The sequence below is a fragment of the Lindgomyces ingoldianus genome (assembly GCF_010093535.1).
Source record: "Lindgomyces ingoldianus strain ATCC 200398 unplaced genomic scaffold BDR25scaffold_1, whole genome shotgun sequence".
Classification (NCBI taxonomy): Eukaryota; Fungi; Ascomycota; class Dothideomycetes; order Pleosporales; family Lindgomycetaceae; genus Lindgomyces; species Lindgomyces ingoldianus.
The window spans coordinates 1,897,755-1,920,719 of record NW_022985162.1 but is presented as its reverse complement, the minus strand read 5'-3'; the positions used below and the strand labels follow the sequence as shown (position 1 = coordinate 1,920,719).

Sequence of the window (22,965 nt, the reverse complement as noted above, 5' to 3'; positions counted from 1 at the left end):
TGAAGAATACACTGGTCTATTGCTGCGATATCATCCGCGTATTTACTATCATCAAACATTACAGAACGCTGTCATCCCAGGAGACAGTTCAAATCCAACCTCGAAGGGTATCATCCTCGCAAGCAACATATCAGAACCAAGAACCCCACCAGTACAAGTAAAACTAATATATACAAAATAATAATGTACTGAGAAAGGAATCTGGCAACAACAGATGATTGCTTGAAAACTTAGGTCGCCAGACGACAAAATATGCGAGATTAAGGTATTTTCAACACATCCAACGGAGAGCACCAATTACAAGAATATACCCGTGGATTCTTACAAGGCGTAGATGGCGTACATTAGCGCCGTGAAAATCGACATACCGAATGACATATTCGAATCCACGATGATTTGTCCAGCAGCGCCCTTGCTCGACGACGCCGCAGCCATAACACTTGTCATTGTGCTTGTAACAGGGGCGATTGTGGTGGGGGTTGTAATAGTCTTCGGCGGTATCGTTGTTACAGCAGTAGTCCTTCCAGACACTGTATCGAAAATCGTCGTCCCGGACAAAGTTGTCGGAGCCGTGATTATACTTCCAGGGATCGTTGTCGTAATGACTGTCGTGACAAGAGATCCGAGTTCAGTTCTTGGGATCGCGCTTCCTACGCCGGTGCCTGTAAATTGTGGGGGAATCGACAATATCGCTGTGTTTGGCTTCGCTGCAGGATCATCCGAGTAAATGTTGCCAGATTCGCTGCCCTTCGTATAAGCGCCGGTTAACCAGTTCAATGAGAAGGAGTTCCCCTGGCTATAATCTCCAGTTGTCAGGGATCCAGACGACCCATCTGCAAAGAACACATTCGTCGTGAATTTGTCATAGCACATGGGAATATTGAGCCCCTGTACATTCAGGCAATCGGTCGTGGGTTGACAGCAAAGGCTTGTTGCGCGCTTACGGCCTGGGGACTCGGACTCGCGCTTCGCGAAATGGATGCCCTTTACCGAGTTCAAAAGGTCCACGTACATTGACTTCATATCTGAGCCAAGAGTCGGGGGATTCGTTCCAGTGGCGCCGGAAGGATTGCATGGCTGACATGCGGAATCGGCGCGTGCGACGACATCCAGAGGACTCGTGTAGGCGGTAGCAAGGAAAGCAAGCGAGAGTACTTTTAAAGACATGGTAATGATTGAATGGCAAAAAACGAGTGTCGAGGAAACAGCGGACTTGTTGGAACTGGACAGATTTTGTATCCGAACTTTGTCAGGCAAATGAAACCAGTAACGGCACGGTGCAACCGATGGTGGCTTTGATCGCAAATTTAGTCCAGGGAGGTAGGTGGGAAGCCTTGCGAAGCGGCACGAGTGACACAAGATCGAGGCGTGGGCAGTGGCGTTTAATCGAAAGACGGAGAGATCTCACTTGATTCTGAAGATGGCATGGGGAGGGTGATAAGGAGAATGAGAAATAACATATGAGATGTATGGGCGCAATCGCAAGGAAATATTTTACTACCCATGGACCGATGCTTGAACAGGGGAAACGGCTAGAAATGAGGCATCACGACACCACTCCTCCAAGATCGCTCCCTTCTCATCCCAGAAGTCCGGTTGTCGCAGGTGATCAACCAATGGTGTTGGACAACCAAGCTTTCTCTCGAAGCAAGTCCATCAAACCGTTACTAACGCCTAAGTTTCTCCGCACCATGTCGGTACAAGGGGGTCCTTGTCATCTTTCACAACAGCCTCTTCTGACTGGCCACATGAACGATTCTCTGCAGGGGATTCCCCCCTTGTCAAAATTCGACACCCTTTTGCAATCTCAAATTCCACCAACTCCGCCTGAATGCGCAAACTAGAACATTTGCCGCACACCAGTGGCGCTTTTAGATCAAACACATGGAATTCAAGCGCCACATGGCTCTTCCTCATGCGATGAAGGCGCCAGAAGCAAATCCTTCGAAGTTCGAATTTTCATGGGTCATTTCGGAATCAACTTGCCGGGCTAGCTGCTGAAGCGCCAGGTGCCCTGCATCACGCGCCGCAGGCCACACACTCCAACACCATCAGTTCTCTTATTTCAAGTCAGCAATGAGGGCATGGCCTACATTAAATCAAAGCTGAGGAGGCACAGTTGAATGCCCTAATTCTAAGCCATTTCCTGGCGCATCTATTGCAAAGCTCCCCCGACTCAGCTAAGGCCTAGCTCCGCCTCTTGCCCGCTGAACCACTGTATCCATGATGGTTCGACCATTTACTCCCTTACCGTGATCGCTCCAAGGCACGAGGTTCCTTCTGACTGGAGACCCGCGTCTCGGTGACATGATAGCCCAGCTCAAGCCCTACCTTATCTCAGCTCCCAACATTGCGTCCAGCCCTTAGCTGAAATCTTGGATACCTATCTCCAAGGCATAGGTTCTGGCGCAGCATCTTAGTAACTGTCGTATTGCTACGTCATCTTTTTAAGGACGGCCGACACCGGGAGCATTTCCATGTCCTAGAGCCTGACTCAATAGTCGCGGGCATCAGCACATCCAGCAATTCACTTGGTCGGGCGTCATCTCATGTCATATCCATTAGCGATACTGCTTTCAGAAAACTTTTCCACAAAGGAAGAAAGTTGCTAATATAGCCGGCCTTAAGTGCTTGATTTGGCGGGATTTGTCTTGAAAGGAAGGTAATGTTTCAGTCGGGGTGCAGGCACGTGCCTATATTTAGAGCATTCGTCGCGGCGAGTTCGACAGCCTCGGAAACGTTCGGGGGGCCTCCATGTCGCACCTCGCCACAATGCACACAGGAGTCTGTTTCTGACTGTTCTAAACATTTAAGAGAATGCCTCATGTCCCGATTTCACGGACCCTTCACTCTTCCTGTACCAGCTCCAACAAGTCATGCTTGTTGTTTGTTGAGAAGTATCATTATATAATCTGGAATCTCATTCACGTGAATCGAGAATGGAGAACAGGTAAAATCTGCGTGCACTTAGCGCTCAACTTCCAATTCCCACAATTCAGAAGCTATCAAAGATGTTTCAGAAGTATTTCAATTAGACATCAACCCAGATCGGGGAAGACTAAAAGACCGGACCTAGGAGGCCACCTCGACTCCCTTATTGCCTGCAAGGTTCGCCTTCTTGTCTAGCCAGGGGAGGTCTTCAATCATTTGCTAGGCTTTTCCTATCAAGATCCAACAATTCAATGCCATCCACCAAACCTTCGTCTTTTCTCCAAGTGCCGAATTGGCCATCCTGGAACATTAGCTCTTCCGCTACACTAACCGGCCAGAGCGCTGCAGCACCAAGCAAACAGAATAACGTTGCCAAGAATTGCCACATCCAGACGATGACCCAGCCTCCTGGAGCCACAAACTTTACGAACTGATCTACTTGGTACAGGTCGTTTTGGCTATGGATGTAATATAGTCCATTCCCTTTGTTATGGTTCAGTTGGAGGACTGTGACAAGAGACACAGGAGCGCGGTAGAATGGGATAAACCAGATGCGGAAAACTTGGGATATGTTGACGTAGAGCAGGAGATTGGGTTCGTCAAAGGCTGTTGCTCCCGTCAGCATGCATGTCTAAGCCTCCCGTTCAACCTCACAGATTGGTAGCGAATGATTAAATGACACCTACCAACCGAATGGACAGCGAGATCAATCCTTGGGCTCATGATCTTATACCATCGATAGATTGCCTCGACCAAGATCCTTGAGTTTTCCCAGCTCCCAGTCCGGCAGAATGGATGTGTAAACGACGCATTAGGTATAAAATAGGTCTGTATGGCCTCTCGCTGCTCGGATGGGGGGGATTGTGTGAGGAGGTGGATGACACCTAGAATTTCTTTGACTACACGAGTTCAGCATCCGGATTCCAAAAGAGGGAATTTGGGAGATTCGAACCTGGATTCTCCATCATAGAAGATCTGAGCCCCGGGTTTCGAGGAGCGTCTACTTCAACGAGGGTCTTCCGGGGAAGGATTGTTGTCGTATGAGCGGGCTTCGTCGAAGCAATATTAAGCTTTCCAGCTTTCACATGTTGAGGTTCCTGCTATTACGTCACGCCTACACCTCACTCAACACCAAATCAACCATCATCACTGCTTGTATGAACCCTGTCCGATCCGGTAACGGAAGCATTTTATATATGAAAAGGAGAGTAAGCACGATGGAAGTTTGCTAAAGAAACTTGAGATGCATGTTTCTTCTTTCAATGCCCCACCAACAACCTGCATAGATGACTCGGGTGCACCTTTGTGATCTGCGACACCACGCCGCTCATCGATCGCGTCACGCAACACAGACGGGCTTGACTTACGCTTTTCTTGCAAACCTAATATATCTTCATATTTTTGTTCATAGTCGTCTCCTTATCCTTTTCGAGGCCTCGAACCTCTCGGCGATAAAACCAAAGTGGGATTGGAGGACGCGTCACCCCACGACTCACATCACCGCGATAAGGCTGCCGATTACAGGATTGGTACTTAAGAAATCACGCATGCACGATACTTCCTCCAAGAATTCACATCTTGAAGTTTTTCACACAACCATGGGGTAGAATTAAGTTTCGCCTTTCCACCGCACACTCAAAATGTTCCCACTATCATTACTCAGATGTATTCATACTATTTTGTTTCTTGTCCCTTTCGTTCATTCAACTTCCTTCCTTCCCTTTCTAAACTTCACATCCCCTTCCCCATATATCTTTCATTCTCTCGCCACACTCCTTCAAACTTACCCACAAAACCTCTTCCCGAATGGTCACACCATCGCATCTGTTACCATTCCCCGACACACACTCCTCTACCACGGCCGCCATGACAATGACACCCCCCCAAGCCCCGAATGGCTCGCCTTGGACATTGAAATGGCTTACGGCATTATGGGCTCGATGCCTGATTCCCGAATGCTGACCTATCGGACAATGAAAGATGTCAAAGCTGTATATTTCGACGGCGCGAGCGCGAATTTGATAGGGGATGGCACTACGAGTCAGATGGTGTTGCTTTATAACGGCAGTGACAGCATCCCAAGGCGGGGTGGATGGAGATCCCCACCTAATCATGGTAGACGACTCCAAGATGAGGGTAGTGATGGCAAAGAGAGGGAAAGGGGGGACGATCCACCGAGAAGACCTCCAGGCCACTGGAATCCATTGGAAGACGAATATTTTCGCGCTAGAGGGCTATGCAAGTGGCTTGTGTCTCGAGGTCTTGGTGGAATCGGTTGGGGCTATGAGGGAATTGTGAGAATGAACGCCGGATTCGAAGTCATTTGGTGCGATTTTGATAGTCCATCTTTGAAGTTGCTCTCGAATCTGAACGTTTCGGCACCACGACTTGAAGATTCGACACCAATAGACACGGAACGTGTTAGAATATTCGAGCAACTTCAGATTCAAGCGAAGTTAAGAGTGAAGGGTGATGAGGGACCTCATGGACCCGGAATGACCGATCCTACGGAGCCATTTAGGGACAGCGCCAACTGGTTCTGGTTTTCAGCTGCCGCAAAACGATACTTCGGTGATGCTAGGATCAAGGTCAACCCATGTGGTGTGTTTTCCTTCTACGAGCCCGAGCTCCTAAACCAGAGCCGTACGAGAATCGAGGACGAGACAATAAGACTGAATTTGACTGGAGACGGGAGGTGGAACGGTCCAGAAGGAGAATCACCTAGGCAAACAGGACTCGAGAAGCTTACGAGGAGGCGGAGGGAGCACTCGCTAGACAGTGTGGGAAATACCGATGGGCTATTCATGCGGCAAGCTTCAGAAAGAAGATTGAAGAACGCACTGAAAGGTGATGAAGGCTGCAGTGGTGTGGATTGGCATTATCTAACAAAGAGCATTGTTGTCGGGTACGCCCGTGAGATTCAAAAGCTTCTTCAAGCTCTGAATAGCGACTTTCAGTCTCAATCTCGGGAGTGGCTTCAACAGATCAGAGCACTGACGCATTGGTTCATGATGCCATTCCTTGAGTATCCGCCAGGGCGTCCATATGATAGCGCAACTTTGGAAACCATGTTCGACGTGGGCTCTCCTCTCGCATTGGCAACTTTAGAAAGATGCCAGAGTCAGCACGATGTGGACAAATATGAATTGGGCGAGGGAGACAATGCGGCGTATTACGCAGTGAAAGAAACATTGGCAGGGATCTGCGGGACTGTCATAGAGATTGGCCTGGGAGTCGAGCATCAGTGGCTTCTAAATTTTAACTCGATACATTCGGAAGACAAGATTCAGCGGCGAGCGAACCTTCTAGGCGACCTTCCCACTGCTGTACAAAGTTGGAAAGCGAAGGTGGAAGATCTGATGGCATGGCTGGGTTGGGTTGAGAAATGGACAAGTTGTGATGATTCATGTGGCGCCGATGTAAGTAGTCGTCGCTTTTCTTCGGATTCGGGTATCCGACATATATCCTGACTGTAAATTCGCAGGAAGTTTGTTACGTTCCAATGTGGCCCGTCTCTGGATTCCCTCGGAGGGGTCGTCGACCACCAAACCATCCAGGCGATATGCATTCGCTTGGTGCGCTATATTGGGGCTGGGGAGATACAAGCAAATATTTCTGGGAGCCAGTGTGTGTGAATGCCTCGTCTTATCCACCTGAGAACTGGGAGTAAAACTAGCTCCCTGGATATGTTACTTTGAACCAACATCGACGAGAAACAAAGAGGAGGACATCAACCGGTTTCGATGTAGGCACCTCATCTGAAAATGGTTTCCTGACACGGCGGGTAGCCCGATACACCCCCCATAAGTGTTCAATCTCATTCTGTGAGAAAAAGGTCTTCTCCGCACTTATATTCCAACGAACCTCGATTCAGGTGTGTCGATAGATCTAAATGATATTTGATAACCAATTCGATTCTAGAACATGTGTATACATGTAGAATCTTTGCTTAGCTTTCCGAAGGTGGCGGGCTTCATATAGCATGCATGTATACTGGAACATGTTTAATACCCTGCCCTTCGAATTGGAAAGTCAGCCTTACCACTTCGCCGAAGTGCGAATTCTGGTGCCTGATAAAACAATCAAAAGATATCGTAAGATATCAGATCCACTTTCGCATTCGCTGTCTTCCCCAATCCCGTTTTCGTTCGTTTTTTTGCGAGTCCTTAAACTCGGAAAGTTATCCATGTACTTACTCTATTGAGAGGTGGCGATAAATATGAGCCTACCACCAGAGGTACTCTCAAACTTCTCCCAAATATCAGAACTCCTAGTAACATCAACTCCTGTCTCTTCAGATCAACAAACATTACCCTCGCCATCTACATTCTCCCCCACTACTACCGCCACCCCCTCTCAATCGACTGCAGCCCTAACATGGAATATATATACCTCCACCTGGCAACCCCTTCCAACACTCCCAGTCACACCGAGTGGTAAAGGGTCAGCGTCGAGCCAACCCATCGGTACAGGTTTACTTATCAGCATCTCCGTGGGTGTTTCAGTAGCGGTCTTTCTGGTGATTTTTCTTATCAAGCGGTTCGTAGAGAGGAAGAATGGGGAGCTAGGAGGAACAAACGGCACGATTGCTGTGGAAGAGCCGAAGTATATGGCTTTGTGCTGTGGAATGGTTACGGTGGCCGCTACCCAATGTGGAACATGAGAAGGGGAAGTGTAGGACAGAAATCCGTATCCTGTTAATATTCTCCTTGATTCAGCAAAAGGTTTAACAGGTAGACCCACCCTATTCATGCTCTACATTATGTGATAACATGCAGTAGATGGGTCTCAGCGAGCGCTTTTCACAGGGAAGATGGATAGTTGCTGTCAGCGATCATTGCTAATTCTCATTATTCTAAACTGCACCTCGAATACGGCAAATCACGCTCCCCCAAAACCTCAGTATATGGAGCACTGCGCCTTCCCGGCCTCCCTGTAGGGATATTTCCCTTTCTTTCTCTAGCTGAGTTTCAGTGTCAACTCCCAAGACATTTACAAATTGGCATGTCACTTCTTAGTCTAATGCTAACAGCGGAGGAGGGTTTCCGATGCTGGTTTTGAGGCGAGATATCGTCCATGAAAAACTCCGTAGTAAATTCTAGTGTTTTGTGTACCAGAGAGGCAACGAAGTCCACATTTCTGCCACCCTTGACACTTTTTTTTGGTGGTCGAGCGCAGCTATTAAGGATTTCTCATAGAGGTTTCATGGGTCTCAAGGCGTGGTGTTGAAGAAGAAGCAGGCTTCGAATAGTTGACAAAGTTTCTATACCTTCACCCCCTTAGAGGACGGCGTGCGTAAGAGGATTGGACCTAATGATTTGCAGGATGACCTAAGGAACAGCAGTGACTATCATCGCCATCACTTGATTCCGCAATCGACACTTGGTCCCCTTAAATCTTTCCGCATATCTTCAAAAAATGTGATATTTTGAGAGCTGCTAGCGAGGCGACGTCATATGGCCAGTTTTGAAACAGAATTGGAGGTGACCTGCCCTCATATTCCTGTTGACGCCAACTTTTCTAGGCATATGTGGGCTGTGGATTTCTTCGTGATACAGTTACCGGTTGAGAGTGACTGTTTATTCTAATACGAGGGATGTTGAACGAGATTATCACCCAAAGGAAGAGGAACCACAGAGGAATTGAAGTCGGCATTTCGAAGCCGCTAGGTATGACTGAAGTTCGTTCTCAAACGCGTCATTTTCAAACCAGGAAAGAAGACCCCCATAGATATTGCCCCAGGGAGGATTTATTTTCTCCGGAACATGTCGTTACTGGTCTGAGTTGTGAATTCGAGGTCAAGGGGAAAGGGGAGTGGTTGCATACCGATCCTAAGGAGCTCAAAGATGAGGATATCCTTGGAAAATTGAATCTAGGGACAGTGGAGTTAATTCGGGAGACTAACTTTCAACCTCTTAAGCATTAACACCATATTGTTAGCACTATGTTTTGGATTTCTCCTGCTGCACGTGTGCATCCTAATGACACCTATCAACTTTCAGAGACTCACATATCTACTGGCGGCTCTACACACCCCATATGGCTTGTTTTTCTTCTTGTTCTTAGGCGAGATGTGAATATACTAGGTCCCCCAAGCATTATCATTCAAAGAATTTCGATGTTCGCATCGTGAAACTATTCGATTATGGTCTAACCTAGCCACTATAAGGAATCTCTGGGATTTGTCTATTGATGACAGACTAGCAGGGTGGAAGCATACATTATGATGGACGCTATTTTTGAAGCCAGAGTTCGTTTCATTCCGGTCGCTTTCGTGGATCTTTCGCCTCTTACCTCCGCCATGAATTTTCGTTCCGTTCAATTCATTCGCTGCACGAGCCTAGTGTTTTTGTAGAGACCAGATCCGCAAGACGGAGTACGATTACTTTGTTCTTGCCTTCTTTTGTTGAGAGGGTGAGAATATAGTAGTTAAGAGAGAACAGTGAGAGGGTAGTGACAGAGGACTTATATAACGGTAGGTAGACGAGTATTGGGATGAATAATTAGAATGATTGGATGAGCAAGCAAGGAAGAGGAGGTGCATGCGAACGTTTTGCGTGGTTTAAAAGTATTCTCTATTTTTACGATAGTCAGGCGATGGGTCTATCGATGAATGGTCCCGTTTTACAACACAGGCCAATATGGACCAATCCACCCCAGTCTCCTTGTTGGTAGAGAATAGTCCCTGAAGCCCGTCCAGTTGTTATTCATAGCGTATTTTTGAATCACGTCTTCCTCTCATAGTCTCGGCTCCACACAGCATTGAACCCCTTTTTGTCGACTGCAAACTCCTCGAGGAACTGCCTCTCTAGATCATGTGTCCTCCGGCCTAGTAATACCAGGCTATGCAGTGGCCTCCCTAGATCAGCTTCACACAGTTCCTCAAGCGTACCAGCAACGATCTTCTGATCTTCAGCTCCAACTCTTGCAACACCAACCGCCAAACTCTCCTTTGTGTACGCACCCTCCTTCTTAACCTCCTCCTCGATCTCTAGCATTTGCTGCGCACACTGTGCGACGGTCATGAACCTCGGGGGCTCATATATCTTCCTTCCCCTTGCCATATTTTCCAGACTCTGTTCCTTGACCTTGATGTCTAGGAGGACGAGTGTATGCAAGCCAATGGAAACATTTTCTTTAATGCGGTCATAGAAAGACACCGGTTTCCAGTTATCGAGGAAGAAGACCATAGAGACAGTTTGCCCGAAATTATAGAGTTGGAGGCCAGTTGTACCAATTGAAGTCAAGATGCTCGCGTTTGGGATGGAGCGGGTGGGAATAGAGAGCTCACGCGCGCGCAGGACAAGGTCAGTGTGAGTTGTTGCGCTACATAATCCACAATGAGACATTTGCTTCAAATATAGGTGGGAGAAGGGGGGAGAATACCCAAATGGATCGCCCACTACGAGGAATGCAACATCTACTTTGTCGGCGTCGCGGAGGATGTCGTCACTAGACGATTCGACCATTTCTCGGTCGGCGGTGATGACGGGACGGCCATAGAAGGCTTCCTACTACCGTACGTGAGCATATTTTGCTACTGCTCGTTGTCTTGTTCGTAAAAGCAATTGACTTACTAACACACTTTTCTCGACAAGCAAAACTGCCGTGTAGGCTTCCAGATACACGCGCTCGGCTTTCTTCACGATCTCCAGTCCTTTAACCGTAATATCCTTCTCGTCTGCAAAACCAAGTCCCACAAGGTACAACATATTGTCAATCTTGCACGTGGAGCGAACGTAGACTTGAATGGCATTGGTGAAGATTAAAATATTTGGAGGGGCTGCGCATAGGGCAAAGCCAAGATTCACATCCGAAAGCTCGGACCCCTTTCCGCGAACTTTGGAACCTCACGTCCAGCCTGTCCGCTGCGCTTCTTTCATACATCAACACGCACGCCGACCACTTCCCAGAACCTCGCACGCCGGCTGCTGGACACCACCGCATAGCTTTCTTCCTCCTCCGCATCTGTTGTTGTGAAAGTAGTTCGCCATGGCCGACAAGGACAAGATGGCAAAGTATCGGACCGAGATCCAACAGGTACTTGTTCCCTCTCTCCTTGCTCTTTCTACGTGTGCTTTGGATTCGATTTCGTAGAGTCAGGAAGTCCGAGCATGTGTGACCTGATTTCTGTATATCTTGCGCGTCTCTTCCTCTGTACGTCCGGTTCCGATCCCTGAGCTTTTCTCTCATTCAAGACGGGAGATTCGCACGCCCGTTTCTGTGGAATATGAGCAATCCCTTTTCTGCGCCTTTCGCTCATTATATCATCTCTTTTACCACCGGAAATTACGACATATCGCTCCCAAAACTATTGTTACCCCAGAATAGTTCTAGTTTTAACTCACCATCCTTTCCTCCTTCACCTTGTCCTTATATTTTCCATTGTATTCCCCATCCACCTCCGCTCCCTAGACCTCCAAGATATGAGAGCTTCAGCTCAAGTTTCCTTGCTTACCCCCTCATCCGCACAGTATTCTCGACATACAGCACACTATGCATACTCACTACAAACCTGCACCACGCGAGCTAACGGATCTAATCCAGATGATGTTCGTCTCCGGGGAAACGGGAGAACCCGCCGCCGAAACAACCACGCTCATCGAATCCATCGTGCAAGACCAGGTCCAACATATGCTCCGCGAATGCTCAGCCCTCGCCACCCGCCGCGGATCCCGCGCCATCTCTACTGACGATCTCTTCATGCTCATCCGCCATGATCGCGCCAAGATCTCCCGACTCCGCCACTTCCTCCAATGGAAAGACGTGCGCCGCTCCGTCAAAGACTCCGACGACAAAGGTGGAGACGCCGGCGCCGACGTCGCAGCCGGGGACGCTGATCTTGCGGTGGGAGTCGTTGCAGGCAGCGGTCCCGGCCCAGAACCTGGAAAGAAAGCGAAACGTGCAAAAGTCGACCTAGTCTGGGAAGTACAATCCTTCTTCAACGAGAACCCGCCGGCCAAAGACGATGTCGAAGACGAGGAGGAAGAGGAAATGAATTTCGCCACCCTGCAACGCCTCAAGAATGCAGATGAACGCACTAAGAACATGACGCGTGAGGAATACGTCCATTGGTCTGACTGCCGCCAAGCTTCCTTCACCTACCGCAAGGGCAAGCGGTTCAAAGAATGGGCTGGATTCGGCGTCATCACGGATTCCAAGCCCTCCGATGACATCATCGACATCTTAGGTTTCCTGACCTTCGAGATCGTGCAGACACTCACGGAAGAAGCGCTTAAAGTCAAAGATGCAGAGGACCTGTACAAGAAGACGACAGGCGGCAAGCCTGAAAACCGACTGAAGCGCAAGCGAGAGCGCGGTCTCTTCGATCCGCCTGAGGAAGCGAGGGAGCCGGTCCAGCCGTCTCATGTCCAGGAAGCATATCGCAGGCTGCAGCGTGGTAACAATAAAGCTAGGGCTATGCTCAATTTCTCGAGGCACGTGCATCGTGCTGCTTTGAAGCTGGTAAGTTCCCCTCATGCCTATATGTCTGAGGAAATGTGAACTGATTTTGCATAGATCTAAACAATTTCACAACTCTTGGATTTTTCAACTAGGTGTTTCTAGGGATGGGAGGCGTGGCGTTCACATATTCCTGCGATACCCACTTAACAAAGATAAGGATGGATTTTACGGAGTTACGAAGACCTTTATACCTTATCATTTTCAGTCTACTCGGATCAGGTGGCTTTTCCCCTTAGAATTATATTGGGCTAGGATGAAGGTTATTAGCGTTGCATCCAGTTTTTTATCTGGCATCATCAATTCTTCCAAAGTTCTGGCCGACGAAGTCTCATCATCAGGACGGTGGCTCGTTGCATCATAGACAGATACAAGATATCTCTCCATGGATGCGAAAGGATGCAGGTCTTCTACCGAAGAAATTCACCAATAACAGAGCCACATACTTCCACACCTGCAATCATTTCGTGTATGCCTCGATGCAATCCCATTAACCCTGTTTATGGACATTCATAGCAATCGCAAGCCTTTTTCAGATGATGGGAGTCGGAGCAGCCGTGGCGAGTCGAGCATGCATGAAGATGTTCTTTGCAGAGACCCAGACGTACATGAAAACATGACCGCATATGCCCAAATGGAAAGGGAGATTTCATGCGCCCCTTAAGAAAGCCCACACCGGTTTGTCATGCCGCCCGCCGTCTACTCCTCCTCCTCGCCTGCCAATGCGAGCCTCTTCTGTGTCACGCGCTCCTGCCTCCTCTCCCTTGCTGCCTTGGTCTTCGCACGCTTGGCATCCATCTCCTCCTTCAAGATCCTCTCACGTTGCTTCTCAGCCTTGGCCTTATGGATCTGATATGGAGCGTTAGTTGGGTGGAGTTGGGTAGTCATGATGCCATGGGCAACGTACGTGTTCAACGAGAGCACGCTTGTGCTTAAAAGTGTTTCCCTTGCTGAGATGGTAGAGCTCGTGGTAGAGGTGCTTGTCGATCTTGCCGGCGGCACGGTACTTGACGAGGAGGCGGCGGAGGACTCGGAGACGGCGCATCCAGAGGACTTGGCTGTTATAACCGCATCAGTTGACCATACCAGATAGCGAATTCGCCATATATAGTGTCTCCAAGTTGCTCAAATCCAATGCGGTGACTGTATTCCTGGTGTGGGGATAGCATACCTTGGCATACGAGCATCCTTGGTACCCTTCCTCTTACCAAAACCCCGGTGTCGACCAATCCGCCTCGCAGCAGTCAGCTCTCGGGCACGGGCACGCGAGTGCATTGTAACGGGTTTGCGGATGATGAGGCCATCAGCAACGAGCTTGCGGATGGTCTGGCGGGAGTTGGCGTTGGAGATTTCGTTGACTTCGTTCGGGTCGAGCCAGATCTTGCGCTTTCCGCAGCCGACGACGGACGCCGCAAGGCGCTTCTGCGTGCGGAGATTGACCCTAAGAGACATTGAGTGTCAGTATATTGCTGAAGCGGAGCTTGTGGGCGCTGTGAGAGGGGATTGTGCGCAGAGGGGTTCGTCACGGTGAGAGTGCGGAAGAAGTAGTTCAGCTCAGCGAGAGAGGTTCCCAAGGTGCTGGGATTGCCTCTCGAGATAGGGTAGTAGTACAAGATGTTGGAAGTCTTACATTTTGGATGGGTGTCGGTCGTCGTCGTTGGGTGTTTGATGAGAGTTACTCCGCCCGAGTTAACGATGCGAAAATGCTAACGATCTGTGGACGCTCGCTAACGACCCATGCCAAGACGCTATTCTGCTTTAGGCAAACACACACATTCACAAGGCACCTGCCAGATCGATTTGTCTGGGAAGTGAATACGGATCCGTATACACTAGGCATTTCTGGAGGAAATGAGAGGTACTGTTGCATCAAATGGTGGATATGTATCGAGAATCACAATTCCATTAATTCTGCGTTAAATTCTATTGCAGCTTCAAGTCATCCTCATTCAATACGCCATAGAGTTTTTCAATTTCTTGCCCAATGATGCCCAAGTCTTGTGCTAATTGACCAGTTACGAGCGCTAAAAATGCAAGTCAGTCTTCGAAATTACCATAATTGGGGGATCAAACTTACCGTATGCATACAACAGCTCATAGTCTTCATCGGATGTGATAACCTTTGCCAACCCCGTTCTTCGAAACTCGAAAACCCTTGCCAACAGTCTATCCCTTGTGTGCTCGACGTTAGGTAATACGTCGTTAAGAGGGTATGCTAGCTTCATGGACGATGCCATGACTATCGTGATCAGCCTCCTTTGCTTTCAAGTCGGCTGGCGTCACACTTACCTGAAAACAAATGGCTGATTCGCCAGCTCAATTCCATCCACTCCTTCTTCGTATACTTCAGGCTCTGTTTCTCACCCTCGGTTGCCTTTAAGTCCTTCAATATGACCACATTCATAGCGTGGAAGCTATCTAACATTCTCCCTGTTGCCTCTAGCATGATCTTAAAGTTCTTGTCGGGGAACGGCGCACGCAACTCAAACTCGAAAGTAGCCGAGTTGCGAAGCGTCTCAAGATGGGCCAAGAACCGTCGAAGTTCGAGCTCTTCGCGAGGAGACATGTACGAAGTAGGAGGACTGGCATCCTCTAACAACGTCCTTAAGGGCGCGCGTTTCCAGATTAAGCCCATCTTCAGCCAAAGAAGGGACGTTCCCTTCTTTAACTTGCGTCGAGCGGAGATTGGCCAGATCACTCTAGTGACGATGATACCCCATATACAACCAGACATAACCGCAACAACTCTGTGGAGTACAATTTCCCAGATCTCCGGTGAGATACCCCCTTCATCGTCATCGTCATCACCATCCTTGACCGAGAGTGAGTAAGCGTAGAGGGCTGAGAGATTATATGTCAGGAGGATAAAACGACCCATTGGCCCTTTACCCTTCCCAACAATGATATAGAAACATTGAAGAGACACAAGCCATCCAAAGAAGCTGAGAATAAATGGATTTTCGTCTGATATGATCCATGCGACAATGGCGAAGACAGCGCCCAAGCAGGTACCAAAGAATCGTTGAAAACCTGTGGTATTGGATGCTCCGATCGTCTGCCAGTGATTAGTGACTGCATTTATATCTAGCAAAATGCTCAACGTACCATAGAGCACACCAGCATGTATGATAACAGACCCCATTCACCACGCCAGTGGCCATATATATCTCTGGTCTCAGGTATGAAAGCCCACATAGCATATAGAATGGCACCAATGCCGACCTTAACTGCATACTTCGTATCATCTCTTCTGAACACTCCAAGAGCGCGCCACACACGATACGAGAGGGACTCTTTGCTGGTCGGCTTTTCGGCGTTACCACCCGTGCGTTCTCGGCCAATAGGGTTATGTATCTCGTGCGAAAGACCCTGTTCGACAGTCTCATCAAGCAGACTCGATTCCTCTGATGATAATTAACAGGCTGATTACTGATTGTAGTCATTTCAGAACTACTTACCAGAATCACCCTTCTTCGTTGGCCCTTTCCACTTACGCCAGAATTTGAGCCAAATCCAGGACCGCTGCCTTGGATAGTGCTTTGTGTTCAGCTTTAATTCCTCTAGAATATCCAAGAAAGTCACCATATCTTCAGCGAAATCTTGTAAGGAAGAACTAAAGTAGCCGCAACTCGCCGCGACCTCCTCGAAGTCAGCTGCAACCTCAACCGAGCCTGTTTGTGAGGGGAGTTTGTTCTTGTATACCAAAGCAAGAGCCTCTTTTCTCGCGTTGGCGAACATTTCGTTGGCCTCAAGAAGACTACTTCGAAAATGTTCGTTGATGGTTATGACATACTCTGGGCCGGGCCCAAATGGTAGCTCGTTGAGAACTTCGCGAAGTGTATATGCAAGAGATTTCTGCAGGCATTAGAGGGTGCAATAATGCGGAGAGATTATGATCTTACCATTGGAGGGCCTAGGTGAGCTATGAAAATTGAAAACATATCAGCGGAGGTAAGATCATTCTGCATTCCGTGTGGAAGCCTCCACGAACGGTCAAATCTACCAGTTTCATCATCTGACGCTTCCACCGATTCCTCAGGCAGCTCCTCGATAGAAGCAAGGATGCTACTACGCCGCTCCGAATGGCTAAGGCTTGGTGAGAGAATAGGGGAGGGAGTAAAGTCTGACAAGGTTGCAAAGTTAGTCTTGCTTAATGGTACGTCGATTCCTGTTTCATGATCTCCTTCCGACTGGGCTAACAAAGTAAACTGTGTTTCGGCGGAGCTTCGCAATCCACCAATGCTTTGCTGTAGTTGCTCCAAGCACTTCACTAATCGAGACTCGATCTTATACTCTGACTCCGTGCCGAGGATATAATGTTCGTACTTGGCCTCCCCAAGGTTCTTCACCAGATTTTTATATGTCGCCTTGCTTTGGTCCCGAGCTGTTATGTACGAGGGGTTTTTAAGTTCGTGCTCGGACCCGGACAAAAAGCTTCGTGTGATGATGGTAAGCATTTCGCCCATAGCGTCGGTCGCTTTGATGAAGCTGTCTCGAAATTCGTTCCGCGCGGATATGGGCCTAATTACTAGGCTGACTGTTGATGCAGCAACACAGCCCATTATGACCATCTTCAAGACCTGCCAGACCTTGTCGTAGGAGAACTTTGCAGCTTGAACGGCACCTTCTTTTGTCAATACAGTGATGATAGCCAGAGATGTCAATGAGCAAGCGACGTTCACAAGTGGGTTTCCCAGTTTTTGTTTGAGCCAGCCCACGAGGCCTAGCCCGCCGCCGCAGAACAAAACGAGGACTATTGCATGCCCAAGGACGAGGAGGTCTTTTCTGCCGAAAAACACCGATACGGCCATGCTTGTGAACGAGACGAACGCAGCGTAGATAGTAGCTACCAGCGCCAGGAGAATAGCTTCCGCCATACTACCAGCCGATCGCGCTGGATGGAAGTATACAGTGATCGTAGCCACCATGTGCTTGCCATCGTTCTTGCCAAGTATTGCGGCGATGGGTGGGACGAACGTTGCCAGACTTCCTAGAACGTATGCTAGTGAGCACTTTAATATGCTCTGTCCTGTTCTCGAGCTAGAATATGTATATGCTCTCTTTGCTTGGTCCTTGCAGTGCTTAAATAAGGCTTCAAGGTGTCCAAGTTGTCGATGGCTGTTTGGCGGGCTGTGCGGGCCGAGAAGGGGTTCGGAGGAGCCATTTGAGGCAGTCGAAGATCTACGAAGAGTAAAGCTTTTCTTGACACGCTCGCCGGTTCTCGGGAGAATGAGGGTTGCAGATCGTAGCTATAGATTGAGAGTAAGTCTTGCGAATGTAGTTGTGAAGCGAGCCGGGGGAGCTTACGCTGGGTCGCAGGAAGCGGCGCGCAGCCTGTGAGGGTTCGCCCATGTCGTATGGATAGCAACGCCGAGAGGCCCTTTGGATACTATCTGACTGTTTCGGACATGATGGAGAACACAGCCGCGAGAGATGATGGAGGGATGTAGCTAAGTTGGTTCTTGGAGCTTGCGCCGAGGGAATTCGTCGAAGGCCCTTCTCCGCGTTTTCACTTGCGCACGGGTTGCAGCCACATGCGCTCATCGTGCAGCCAAACATCACATACTCCTAGCTAGCATTGTCTGGCTCTACATGGCGGTTTGTTTTTATGGAGAGCACTCCAAGAACCAGTGTAAATATTCCCTTGACAAGTAATAATAATAATGCGGTTCAACTACAGTTGTGCTTTCACGATGGGTAGCGCGTTCCAAGGTTGTGATTGGTTAGCGTATGGCCTTCGCCTTGGCAATGTTGTTGACTCAGCGATCGATTTCGTTCACTCGCAGCCGAACCACACCCCTTCTCTACCCGCCGTGCGAAGCAAAGCCACTCAGTGCGAAGAGACAGCTATATACGCTTTTGGAAATGGAAGAAGCTGATATTGCCGCTGCAATGGGCTTCTCAGCCTTTGGGGGTACCAAGAGAAAATACGACGAGACAAATTCCCAAAGGGCGAAGGCATCAACGAGTGGAGCTAATTCAACCCGGCTAGGGGTTAGATCAAAGATTACCTTGGAAGCCCAAAACAATGAAGCTGAATCCGAGGTCCAGGACACCGACAGTAGTACCGTTTTTGCCGATGGATGCACTGAACTAGCCTCATCTCAGCCAAACCAGCCAGCATCAAAGGCCGATGGAAAGCTAAAGCAGTCAGCAGCCACAGGTCTCGCAGAATTCCTCTCTCGCGGGAAGGAAATTGAGCAAAACAGATCTAAACCTGAAGCACCCGCCGATCCATCTTCAAGAGACAACACGTCCGCCGTTCCCATCTCTTTTGGAGGTGCTCCTATCTCACATGACGAGCTGGCTGCCCTTAGAAAAGGAGTCAAAGACGAAGCAGGCGATATCGCTTACTTCCTTCCCAGCTTCGTCCAGGACCCGTGGGAGCAACTCTGGAAAAACAGGCGGTGAGACCACCTTACTATCGACTCGACCACCTCTTCCCTGTTCCCTATCTGGACCATGAAACCTACAAGCATGAATTTCTGTGTTGACGGCGCTTTTCTGTGTTGACGGCGCTGAGGTGGTAAATAATACCGTCCGCACCTCCGAATATCGCTTCTAAGGCATCAGGCAAAGGACACAATACTACACCAACGTTTGCATGACAACTCCTAGATTGATGACGTGGGCGGTTCTATTCCAACTGTTCAAGACCACACACAATAATCTACATTGGAATCCCGACTTCTGAATCACCATCCGCACGCATGGCAAATTAAACTCTCGATACCTCCTACGTCCCGATTCCAAGTTGCATACTCCCTTGTCTAGTCATTCGATCTAGTGCCCTCTCCTCGGCATCCACAACATCCACTAAGTCGCTAACCCTCCCTATCGCTCGATCGCGGGACAGGAAACGCTCGATAGACAGGCGAGAAGGCCTGCAGGGCATCGGGTCCAACAGCGTGGGCATCAAAAAGATAGTGAGGAATCGGGGAATCTTGGCTTGTATTTCAACGACCGACGTGCAGGATGAAAGAGAGAATACCACCGAATAGCATTAGAACCCCTATACTAGAGAGCTGATATAGGTTTCCTAATCCCTCTTTGTGGCATATTTCATGTTTCTACATCGGAATACTTGACATGTGGTTCGCGTATCTGAAGCATTGACCCAAGAAAATCTGTCCCGTTGGAGCCTAAATGCAACATTGTCTTAGAGAGAATTGGTGAACTGTGGATTCCCTGTTATTTGCCAAACCCCCCTAAATTGCCTCCGGGCTGAACAAACATTTTCAAGCTTCCTTTGACAATCTATCGATTGTGATATGCACAGGAAATGAACTCTTCACTATAGGTTAACATGGGAATCAACAAAGAAAGAATTTCTCACACGCCATACCTCACCCTTGTTTACACTTTAACATCAAAAGGCTCAGATAACAACAGCATCCCCATGCCCCACTCCCTTGATCTTAACAAAAAATCCCCCCACGTCAGCCAGCCCTCAGCGGTGCATTGTCAGACAATTCGCGATATCCACACCCCTGGGAACTGCCCTTCGTCGCACTTAGGCCCCAAGCGCCCTCTTATTCAATCCCAGTCGGTCAAAATACCGCAAAATCGCAACAACAAAAAAAAGGAAATCTTGGTTTCCCCTTCAGCACCAACACCTCCACTTTTCGTGCCTGTCTGCACAATAATTCCCGCGTGAGCACGATCGTGCTCTTCTCATCTGCCGATCCTGCAAGCCCACGACGGTACAGGTGGGGTTGTAAAAACTCTTCAACAAGCACAGCGTCAACGGGACGTTTCATATAACGAGACATGTGCGACTGCGAGGGTGTGGAGGAAGATCGGTTGACTCAGCTCCCCGCAGTTAGGAGGCCACATCTAATTGGTCCAATGAACTAAGACAACTATCATGTGACACGGACCAAACATCGTGAATCCCCCCCCGCCCCCCAACAACACGACCACGCAACTTTAGTCACACACCATGAGGTCCAGGTTTCAGGGTCGGTTTGCGAGTTAAAACACATGACAAAGTCACTTCGGTCATCTCACGCGAAAGACTCGGAGGGCAAGAAGTTGCCATTACAAAGACTAGTCACATGGGGACTGTTACTCCCAATCTGTTCGCAAACTGAGCCACACCACCTGGCGGGTCATCTGTATCCAGGCCGTTATCATAAACAGGTAAAAAGCCACAACCTTTAACGCCCGTGACTCTCTTCCCAGCCACATCCCGAGAGAACGCCAGAAACGGAAGGAAAGCCTGCCACCCGTCTAGGTCAGACCCAAGAGCCCTCCCCCTGGGTCTCCGCTTGATCGCCCAGCCACCCCAAACCCACCAAATCACCAGATCCCACTAGATCTGCCGACAAATGCCCGTTAGAGTGGGAAACCGTTTGGAGGAAGCCAAGCTGTTTAAATAGCCCGGCTCCCCAAAACAGCTCCTTCTTATCTAGCCATTCGTTCGGTAGATCTCTCTAAGCGCGCTGCAGCGGGCCGAACCGCGCCAAATGGCGGGCAACGCGTCGCAAGTAGGAAAAAAGCAAAACGGTATGGCGCCAAAAGCTACCGCTAAAGCAGCGAGGGAACAAGCGGAGTGGGATGCCGAGAGGAGCGGAAACCGTCCAGAAGAGATAGAAAGCTTTAGTAGGGGACCCGGAGATGAGGAATGAAACCGTGGGGTGGAAAACCGGTCCAATAATTGCTAAGTATAGTAATGCAGTGAACAAGAATATTGGCCCAGTGAAATACCAAGAATTTTACGAACAATTCCGAAAAAGTTGTATAGAACACATCCACAGAAGGCATTAAATTTGAGATAGGGCGATATAGCAAGCCTAGTAGTCGACTGGGGCGGGATATCGCGATTGAGCGGACTTGTACTCTTTCGGATATTTGCGGGCAGCTCGGTCGTTGAGTGCACTGGGAATTCGTCAGTTTCGCGTAGTTGAGTGCACTGGATTAAGCAAACCTACTCTACACGCTTCTGCGTCCACTGAAGATCTTTCTGTACTTCCTTTGCAGTTCTCATGCCATTTGCAAAGTTGGCCCGAGCCCCGGCTAATCGTCGCTGAGCAAGGGCCTGCAGTTCGAGCAGTTCGCGATGCTTGGCGTTGAGTTCCCCAGATCTGCTCGCTTATTAGCTTCCGATCTGCGCCGACTCAATGCCGAACTACGCAAATCTCAAGGAATTTTTTTAAGACTCACGTTTGTGCTTGCTTAGCGAGACTTCGATCGAGAGGCATAGGGTTGAATGCGCCATGAAGACGATCACCCATATAATCGATCAAGTCAACTCCTGCGGTAGAGGCGCTCGAGTCGTAATCGCTTGCACTTCCAGCATAGCTGCTCGAAGTCGCTGACGGTTCGTAAGAAGGAACGCCTGAAGTGGTGACACTCTCCGGCGCTTCAGGTGGGGAGACTGATACGCGGCCGTAGCCATGGTGAGGGTGGGGTTGATAGTAACCGGGCTTCTGTGGCATGTTGATAGGAAGCGAAGCCGCAGGGTAGTAAGAGTGTGTGGTAGACATGATAACAAAGACGATAGTAGTGTGATACGGTAAGGGCGAAGGGTTGAAGATGATAGAGAGCCGAGAAGGATGTTTGGATAGAAGGTATATAGAAGGGGGTGCTAGATGTCAATATAGCTTGTGCTAGGAAACGAGGAGTAAGTATAATTTTTGTTGCTAAGGTTGTAGAGAGAAAGGAATCAAAAAGAGAAGCCGTCCAAGTCCCATCTGGACTGCCTTTTATACTTTTGACGGCATGGATAGGGAAAGTATCTTTGTCAACTGGGGAATAGCTTTGACCCCTTCATCCCACCTCCTGCTTGCAACCCCGCTCAGGTGGTGATAAAGCTGCATAGTCCTACGTCCACTGAAACCTTTTCCCGCTTGATCCGAACATTGAGTGCTTCTTTTAGACTGGGCTGGATGAATCCCCCAGGCCGTAGGCCGCAGCCGATCCACGATGCCTTGGCAGGATATGGCATCTAAGAGCGGGCGATTGGCCAATTGGCCAGTGGCAAACGGCTAGCAAAGGCCTATACCCAGCTCGTATCAGCAGGAAACAGCGGCGGAGCGGGATTGGCGTCTCATTTCTGAGGAATAGATGCTTAGAGGAATGCCGACGGATTGTCAACGGCAAAGCTGGTAAAGGCAGCACGCCTAGTAAGCGCAGCAGACGCGGAGCCTAGAGCCACGGCAAAAGCAGCGCCGGCGGAGGCTGTAGGTGCATGGGTAGTATGCCTGACGGGCATGCTAAGTGTTGTCAAAGGTGATGCGTTGGCTCGACAGCTCGCCAACGCCTTTGGACATGCAATCTCGAAAGGGCATGTGGAGGAGCATGATACTCAGCCTGGGCGCTGCACACCGGTGGCGGCAGATTCTGGCAAGAGATTGACAAATTAGAGACACAGTTGAGATGCAGCGCTGGAGGGACTGCAGCGTCGTGATGGGCCGTCGTCGTCAGAGTCAGCACGATGCGAGGGCAGTGTGTTGCAGGAAATTTGTGGTGAGCGTCGGGCCGGGCTTTCCAATCCATTAGAGAAATTCAGCACTTTTTCTGGAGGGGTTTTCAAAGGTTTTCGTGAAGGGCTCGGTCCGAACTGGCGGG

At 49.2% G+C, this 22,965-nt stretch overlaps 9 protein-coding genes across 9 annotated transcripts; 4 read left to right on the top strand and 5 right to left on the bottom strand.

The window, feature by feature from the left end:
• Positions 1-8: 8 nt before the first annotated feature.
• BDR25DRAFT_250405 (uncharacterized protein) lies at positions 9-1,499 on the bottom strand. Its single transcript, XM_033686064.1, has one exon. It carries the CDS (start codon positions 1,165-1,167, stop codon positions 322-324), a length of 846 nt encoding a protein of 281 aa, XP_033554812.1. The 5' UTR covers positions 1,168-1,499; the 3' UTR covers positions 9-321.
• A 1,745-nt stretch (positions 1,500-3,244) lies between these two features.
• BDR25DRAFT_179543 (uncharacterized protein) lies at positions 3,245-3,831 on the bottom strand (the record flags this gene model as incomplete). Its single annotated transcript, XM_033684201.1, has 2 exons — positions 3,245-3,537; positions 3,618-3,831. Coding segments are annotated over 2 exons (507 nt in total), but the record flags the coding sequence as incomplete, so codon positions are not given.
• A 1,016-nt stretch (positions 3,832-4,847) lies between these two features.
• Positions 4,848-6,601, top strand: BDR25DRAFT_308808 (uncharacterized protein; the record flags this gene model as incomplete). Its single annotated transcript, XM_033691034.1, has 2 exons — positions 4,848-6,350; positions 6,416-6,601. 2 exons carry the CDS (start codon positions 4,848-4,850, stop codon positions 6,599-6,601), a joined length of 1,689 nt encoding a protein of 562 aa, XP_033554810.1.
• Positions 6,602-9,509: 2,908 nt separating this feature from the next.
• On the bottom strand, positions 9,510-10,681 carry BDR25DRAFT_299703 (diphthine synthase). The gene is made up of 3 exons (XM_033689212.1): positions 10,509-10,681; positions 10,318-10,442; positions 9,510-10,257 (listed from the first exon to the last, which is right to left on the bottom strand). The coding sequence occupies exons 1-3, from the start codon at positions 10,641-10,643 to the stop codon at positions 9,657-9,659; spliced, it is 861 nt and encodes a 286-aa protein (XP_033554809.1). The 5' UTR covers positions 10,644-10,681; the 3' UTR covers positions 9,510-9,656.
• Positions 10,682-10,815: 134 nt separating this feature from the next.
• On the top strand, positions 10,816-12,750 carry BDR25DRAFT_5990 (TFIID-18kDa-domain-containing protein). The gene is made up of 3 exons (XM_033698796.1): positions 10,816-10,971; positions 11,479-12,396; positions 12,451-12,750. The coding sequence occupies exons 1-3, from the start codon at positions 10,924-10,926 to the stop codon at positions 12,454-12,456; spliced, it is 972 nt and encodes a 323-aa protein (XP_033554808.1). The 5' UTR covers positions 10,816-10,923; the 3' UTR covers positions 12,457-12,750.
• Positions 12,751-13,092: 342 nt separating this feature from the next.
• Positions 13,093-17,745, bottom strand: BDR25DRAFT_321109 (uncharacterized protein; the record flags this gene model as incomplete). Its single annotated transcript, XM_033691948.1, has 10 exons — positions 13,093-13,242; positions 13,301-13,451; positions 13,565-13,815; positions 14,350-14,417; positions 14,471-14,632; positions 14,683-15,448; positions 15,499-15,797; positions 15,852-16,248; positions 16,296-17,642; positions 17,701-17,745. The coding sequence occupies 10 exons, from the start codon at positions 17,743-17,745 to the stop codon at positions 13,093-13,095; spliced, it is 3,636 nt and encodes a 1,211-aa protein (XP_033554807.1).
• Positions 17,746-18,141: 396 nt separating this feature from the next.
• On the top strand, positions 18,142-18,804 carry BDR25DRAFT_206684 (uncharacterized protein; the record flags this gene model as incomplete). Its single annotated transcript, XM_033684502.1, has 2 exons — positions 18,142-18,438; positions 18,502-18,804. The coding sequence occupies 2 exons, from the start codon at positions 18,142-18,144 to the stop codon at positions 18,802-18,804; spliced, it is 600 nt and encodes a 199-aa protein (XP_033554806.1).
• A 686-nt stretch (positions 18,805-19,490) lies between these two features.
• Positions 19,491-20,187, top strand: BDR25DRAFT_5966 (uncharacterized protein). The gene has a single exon (XM_033698794.1). It carries the CDS (start codon positions 19,700-19,702, stop codon positions 20,048-20,050), a length of 351 nt encoding a protein of 116 aa, XP_033554805.1. The 5' UTR covers positions 19,491-19,699; the 3' UTR covers positions 20,051-20,187.
• Positions 20,188-21,105: 918 nt separating this feature from the next.
• On the bottom strand, positions 21,106-22,036 carry BDR25DRAFT_5963 (uncharacterized protein). Its single transcript, XM_033698793.1, has 3 exons — positions 21,559-22,036; positions 21,327-21,479; positions 21,106-21,273 (listed from the first exon to the last, which is right to left on the bottom strand). Exons 1-3 carry the CDS (start codon positions 21,879-21,881, stop codon positions 21,189-21,191), a joined length of 561 nt encoding a protein of 186 aa, XP_033554804.1. The 5' UTR covers positions 21,882-22,036; the 3' UTR covers positions 21,106-21,188.
• Positions 22,037-22,965: the final 929 nt, after the last annotated feature.